At 38.0% G+C, this 7,094-nt stretch overlaps 1 protein-coding gene across 1 annotated transcript; it reads left to right on the top strand.

Annotated features, from left to right (window-relative positions):
* The first annotated feature begins 3,819 nt into the window (after positions 1 to 3,819).
* LOC146080108 (olfactory receptor 10A7-like) lies at positions 3,820 to 4,767 on the top strand. The gene has a single exon (XM_083187020.1). The coding sequence runs from the start codon at positions 3,820 to 3,822 to the stop codon at positions 4,765 to 4,767; it is 948 nt and encodes a 315-aa protein (XP_083043146.1).
* The last annotated feature ends 2,327 nt before the right edge of the window (positions 4,768 to 7,094 follow it).

Here is a 7,094-nt window from a genome sequence, read left to right as displayed (position 1 = left end):
CAGATCTTGTGTGACGGAGTCCAGGCAAATGATCTCAATTTTTCCAAAGGAAAGGCTGTTAGCTGGGTAGACCTCTAACGCGTTTTGCCCTATCAGAGGGCTTTTTCTCTGCAAGCCCTGGCCACTAATTGCTGGGGGGATTGCAGGGAACAGTTCTAGAAAACGTAATTCCCCCCAGTTAACTAGCAATAAGTGCAGATATGCACTGGGACTGGAGCTGAAAATGTTAAAGGGCCTATTATGAAAAGTGGAGGATGTTAGATCAATGCCCTGTAGGTATTTAGAACCCATACACTATAAGCCCCAGTGACTTCCTACAAATATAGATGTACAAAAATTGCATAAATGTGTAAAATAGAAATTCAATTTTAGGGCAAGATGTACTAAGTGAAATATGTGTTAAAACCTCAGTTTTCCGGGGTTTAACCGCATTTTCATATGTACTAATACCCGGCCGCTGCGTCATTGCAGGGCAGGGTATCGCCACCTTTGGGTGGCGATACCCTATAGAAGCCTATGTGCTTCTATTGCTGCCTGCCACTTGCCGCCAACTCCTACCCCCCTCCGTGAATCTCATCCTCCCCCTAGCGTATATCACAGCCAGATGTTAATACTCTTTATGGCTGACCATGTGGCCAACTGCTATCTGTCTGGATATCAATTCATGCTGTCAACATGATGGGCCTATTTTTATGTGGAGGCCTGGAACTGCAGCTCTTTCCACCCCATTGTTAATCTGACCCTGCAGGATGTTAGTCAAGGCCTACTCAGTCCTTAGATCCGAACCTGATTGTGCATTTATGTGATATTCTGAAATGACACTTAGGCTTGAGCCATGAGCTTTTTCCACCACCATCAACAAGATGTCACTTGAATAACTTTTTTGTGGTAGAATGGGGATATATCTCTCCTGCATCTCTCCAGACATTAGTAGGCTCAATGCAATTATACATACAGTACAGGCCATTTTGCCTTAAGTGGTTACCAGTGGTGGTTGCAGCACTTGGTGTCACTTGGCCTGTAGCTCCAACCATGTAGATGAGGGGGTAATCGCTAGGCACATATATGCATATATTTGTTATCATGTATGTAATATATGTACTAGATTGATCCTCTGGGATTTCCAGTGCTAAGAGCATCAGGCGCCTTTCATTGCCCAGGTATCAGCAAAAGCTATTGCACACTCTGAAGCCCCCCCCCACTATATGGCCGATGCTGAAGCCACCACTGGTAGTTACCCAACATCTCATTAAGAGGTCTAAGTATCAAACTTCTATAGTGTGTATATGTTAATGCTAACGTAACACCAATTAAATTGAAAACATGTTTTTTTCACATGTATTCTATTAAGATATCATATCATCACCATATACAGTAGACTCCGCTAATTATCCCCACGAGTTTTATTATATCAAATTGTCTATATAAATAACTGGTGAAGATTTTCTAGAAACATTTCATAACATTTGGATTTTACCAACTTGGAGGCTGTTGCTGAGTGTTTCCTGAGTGATTTCTTTATGCCAATTGTCATATTGTATCTTGTGCAATATCATTCTGCGCCTGGAATGAAAAGTAGCTCCCATGCTTGATTCTGCCACACAATGTGCACATACACTAGTGCGATTTGGGCCTTTTTTACATGATTTCGACGCATCTGGACGATAAATCCATTGAACATTAACAAATTGTATGTAATTTTTTTCAGAACCGTTCTTTGGTGCCCTGTGTTTTGTAATTCGTAGCCACAGATTGTCATTGATGATATAAGAATTTATTGGCATTCTAAAGTAGGCTAAGTACAGTGCTGACACTGATCATTTCTTCATTGCATGGGCACATAATGTTTTTTTTTTGTGTGCGTGTTTTAATAATGCTGAATAGGGAATGCATTTGGTGCAAGTAAAAAATAGATGGGGGCATATAGGAAATAAGAGCAAACAATTGGATAGTCCTGTGGTGTAATGGGTAAAACAAGGTTAACTTAATAAAACAATACACAATCATGCATAAATGATACAATGCAGGGGGTACAATTTGGTTGCACCCAATCAAAATTGTACAACCAAATTGTACCCCCTGAATTGTATAACTTATGCATGATTGTGTATTGTTTTATTAAGTAAACCTTATTTTACCCATTACACCACATTGTTGATTGTTACTCACACACAATCACAAAGGAGCCGAGCGCAGCACTATCCAATTGTTTGCTCATATTAACCAATATCATCGGACCAGTGTCCCGTTAGCGCAGCCGCTATCTCCACACAATATAATTGGTGCACAGATAACCACCCTCTACTCCAAGTAGGAAATAATGTTATAGGTGCTTTCAGCCATACTTATTAAGGTCATTGTCACACTGCATATGATCAAAAATTTGGCTTTTTAATTAATGCAAATTGTGCCTGCATCAGCTACTTATATTCAAATTTATGAACAGCATACTGTATGCAGAAAACAACACTGATTATTGCCCTATATGTCATTTGTTGTCCACTCGTCCAACTTAGAGCAACATGTCAATGATATGCAGAATGCCAACATTATATACAGTATACAGTATATAATGTAGTACCATTCATTGCATAATAATCAGACATACTGTAATGCCCTTCACTGCAAAAAAAACAAACAAATATTTTAAGTAATAAGGGCAGATTAACAAAAAAATCATTAGCTTTGTGTTTACAATTCATTACATTCAAATTAAATTTACAAGCAACTTCTATGTAATGTACAAAAAAGTAGTGTTTATTGTAAAACCTGATCTACTTTACCCATTATGTACAGATTTTATGCTTGAAAATAGGATTGCAATCATGAGAGTTATATTTTGCTTACAGTATTCCAGGTAAATTGCTAGAAATGGGGATATCTCTGTGTAATATATCGTTTGGCTAGTTATCGTAGCCAATAAATTTATTTTCTTAGTTCACTTTTATTATTCACAAGTCAGTTTATGACTGTAATAAATATATTGTACAACAGTGGTGTCTAACTCATGGATCTCCAGCTGTTGTGGAACTACACGTCCCAGCATGCCCTGCCATAGATTTGATATAATGGCTTGCTAGCACCACTGCTGTACAACATTGTTATCAATACTTTTTTGGGGTAACATTACATAAGTGCAGGTGCATATTTCAGCTGTTTAAATGTCATAAAATGTACAATTTAATTTTTCAAAATTTGTTTTTGAATTTACATTTTTATTTAGTAATAGGGACAGGTACAATATTTGTTAAGAAATAGGCTGACAAACTGAACTGATTTTTTTTTTTTTCACAGAGTATGCCTGGTTCCGGTCCTGTTGTCAGTGCTGCACATGAGGTAATGTACTGATGTTCTTTGCACATGCACCAGACCTATATTGCATACAGTATGTGCACAATAGGTCTATGACAGAGGACGCAGTACAGCATCAGACTGTCAATGATTTACAGTATGATGCTCTTTTGGGGGTCGGGAGGGGATGCCACGGCCTCAATTCCCAAAATAGAGGGGTGTAGGTGTGGGAGGACCGAGGATTAGATATCAGTCAAAGGACAGAGATTTCCTGGCCTATTTGTTTAGCTGCAGTGTTTAGCTTGCATGACTCCATGCCACACGCATCCAAACTGATGGTGTTGCAAATTACCCAACGCTATGTCCTAGGATGCAGTTCAGATCACTACTGCAAGCGGGAGGTGAGCTGACTCCTGCTGCATTACCATATTAGAGCTATCACTGCTGTTTCCATGTAATCAGCAGCAATATCTACTCTGAACATAATCTCAATCAGACCCCGTGTAATTTATACATGTTTTCCAGGTCATGGCAAAGAATCAGACTGATCTCATCATCAGGGAATTTATTATCATTGGATTTGAAACATCTCGCACCTTTAAAACTTTCCTGTTCATAGTTTTTTTGATGTCCTATGTGTTTACAATTTCAGGGAACATCCTAATCATAACATTAGTGGCTATTTGCAAACAGCTCAGCAATCCAATGTATTTTTTCCTTGGGAATTTGTCTTTATGTGAAATACTTTTAACCACAAATATTGTACCTAACATGTTATATTTGTTAGTGGCAGACCAAGCAATCATTTCCCTTGCTAAATGCCTTTTACAGTTCTACTTCTTTGGAACTGCTGCAACTACAGAATGTCTTCTGCTTGCTGTAATGTCCTATGACCGGTACTTGGCCATCTGCAACCCCTTGCATTACACCACCATAATGGACGAAAGGCTTTGCTACTGGCTTGCACTAAGTGTCTGGGTGATTGGCCTAATGGCTACTGTTGGGACAATTATACTTCTCAGCAGACTGCAGTTTTGTGGTGCTAATATAATTAATCATTACTACTGTGACCGGGAACCAATCTTAAGCCTGTCTTGTTCAGACACAAGTGAAGTCAGACTTTGCGCACTTATTTTTTCATTTGCGATAACACTCTGGCCATTTGTAGTTATTACGTGGTCTTATATTTCTATTATCCTTACCATTCTCAGGATGACTACATCCAATGAAAGGTATAAAACATTTTCCACATGTAGTTCCCATCTGACAGTGGTTTGTATGTACTATGGAACATTAATTATCATGTACGTGGTGCCTTCCAATGAGCAATCACTTAATGTCAACAAGTCTTTGTCTTTGCTGTATATTGTTGTCACCCCACTACTGAACCCCATCATATACAGTTTGAGAAACCAAGATCTAAGGAATGCAGTAAAGCAGTGCATTGGTAAGATCTCACTGTGTGGAAAGACCTGAATTAAAAATAAATGATGAAACTGGTTGGAGCTAAACCACCATTTTGTCCTCTTTGAAGAGTTTTTGTTGCCTTGTATAGTAGCAAAGGAGGATTTTAAGTTGTATATGATGTCTGACCAAAATACTTTTAGTCTAATAAATTCTAACCACTGTTAGTAAAAGATCAATTATATTTTATGAGAGCCAACCATATTAAATTATTGTGCCTTTTTGCTTACACGGACGGTTTTATTCAAGGTTGTCACAAGTCTGTTTTGCAAATTGATCTTGTCCAAGTTGAGCATATTGTATGCAATTATGAGCAAGTGATCTACAAGTAATATATTACATATTTCTTTAGCATCCCCATTTGCAGCTGAATGATTTTAACTACTGTACTCAGCAACTGAGCATACGCACAGGCTAATCTGTGCCGATATTTCCCAACTGGAGAAATATCGTCACTCACCTATTGGATGCTGTCATTACAGACATCACTGAGGAGTCCCATATCCAAATATTTGAAAAGTCGGATCTGTTTTGTCAAAAACATGTCAGTTTTTAGACAATCTGCAACCATTTTCGCCGATCTGTAGACTTTATGACACTCAACAGCCGGAACATTGAATTCTGGCTGTGGATTTAAAGTCGAAAGAAACTAAAGCTACCCAGGATCCCATTAACAGGACATTCCGACAGCTGGAATCCCAGATTGAATACCCCCCTATATGTACTGAGAGCATTTCTTTAGCTTGAAGACAGGATGTAGAGTTGAGAATACACCTGAATCCATCTAATTTCAGACAGATACAGTAGGAGCAAGTTTCATCTTTGCTCCTTTGGCGATGGCTAGCCATGGCTAGCCATGGCTATTCTATTGTTCTCAGCTGCAATACAATACGTATTGCAGCTGAGAACAATAGAATAGCCATGGCTAGCCATGGCTAGCCATGGCCAAAAGAGGCAAAGATGAAACTTGCTCCTACTGTACCTTGTGCCAGGTAGTGCAAATGCATGCTGATAGTTATGCCAGAAACTTTCACAAATAGATGAGTATTGACGTTGCGGGGACATACTGTACATCTATGTATATGGGTGAATATATGTCTATATTTCTGAGCATGTAAGGCAAACACACCTTCGGCTAGTTGGCTTTCAACATTAAAGCAGGCCCAGTATGAGCAAATTACTACTAAAGATATTCCTTCCAATCTAAGAAGTGAGTCTTTCTTTGTTTTCTTACTAATTTCATGTGCATTTGAATTATACTGGGTCACAAACATTGCTGTGTATCGTACATATTGGAGGGGGTTTGGGGAAAATCCGGTTCATTTACGTTCATTATATAGATGATTTGTCTTTTTTTTTAAAGAGGGTATTATATTCTATTCATGAATTTCTTAATAAAATGAATGTGCTAATGGAAAAATGGGTTAAAATAACAAACACGTTTAAACATACATAAGTACCAGCCAATCAACTCCTAACTGTCATGTTACACGCTGTGTTTGAAAAAAAGGAAAGTTATGAGCAGATAGGTTGGTACTTTATCACTCTCCACTTTTCAAGGCTTAGTACACATGTTTTATTTATTAAAATAATCTATTTTTCCCCAAATTTTTTAATTTGTGTACACAAACAAAAATTATGAATTAACAAAGCATTAGAAGTGCAACATTTAGGACACTAGGCCATCTCTTTCCTAATCCATGTAGAATGTGAACCTCTTTTAATTGGGTGGATTGCACTGTAAATACCTTAATCTTACAATCTTCATAATATATCCAATAGTCAAAGTTAAGCTGGTTTCACATTGCAAAAACCTGCTTTCAACCCGTTTTTGCAAACGTGTCTTAAAACTGGTCAAAAGCCAGTTAAACCCCTTTCATATTGCATGTTGTAAAGGTATAGTGCAGTTTCAATACTGTTTTTGTACCTTCAGATTCAACCCGTTTCACCCATAGAAAGCCATACAATGTAATTTTAAATGTTTTTTTTCCTGCTTGTGGGCGGGGATCATGTGTGGTTATCATTTGTAGCAAATACCATTTCTGAGCTGTTCAGACTGCAGGAAAAACGGCTCAGAAACGTGTAGGATCCTGCTTTTAACATGTTTCAAAATACTGGTATTTTGTAACCGTTAAATTGATTGTGGAGCTTTCATATTGCAGCTGGTACCGTTTTAAAGCAGTTAAAAATCAGCAATATGCTGTGTTAAAACTGCAATGTGAAAGGGGCTTTACTTATGTCATATACTTAAGTCCCTTTCACATTGCAGTTTTTTGAAGGTCTTTGTATGCTTCAGCTTACTAAAACAGGACCTATTCACACTATTTTAAGAAAATATG

This window comes from Crinia signifera, chromosome 1 (assembly GCF_055691185.1).
Source record: "Crinia signifera chromosome 1, ASM5569118v1, whole genome shotgun sequence".
Taxonomy (NCBI): domain Eukaryota; kingdom Metazoa; phylum Chordata; class Amphibia; order Anura; family Myobatrachidae; genus Crinia; species Crinia signifera.
Note: the sequence above shows the minus strand (reverse complement) of the source record. Positions and strands in the feature narration are given on the sequence as shown.

What these genes read in the sequence shown, in the direction of transcription:
- LOC146080108 (XM_083187020.1), top strand. Translation starts at nt 3,820, where the DNA reads ATGGCAAAGAATCAGACTGATCTCATCATCAGGGAATTTATTATCATT.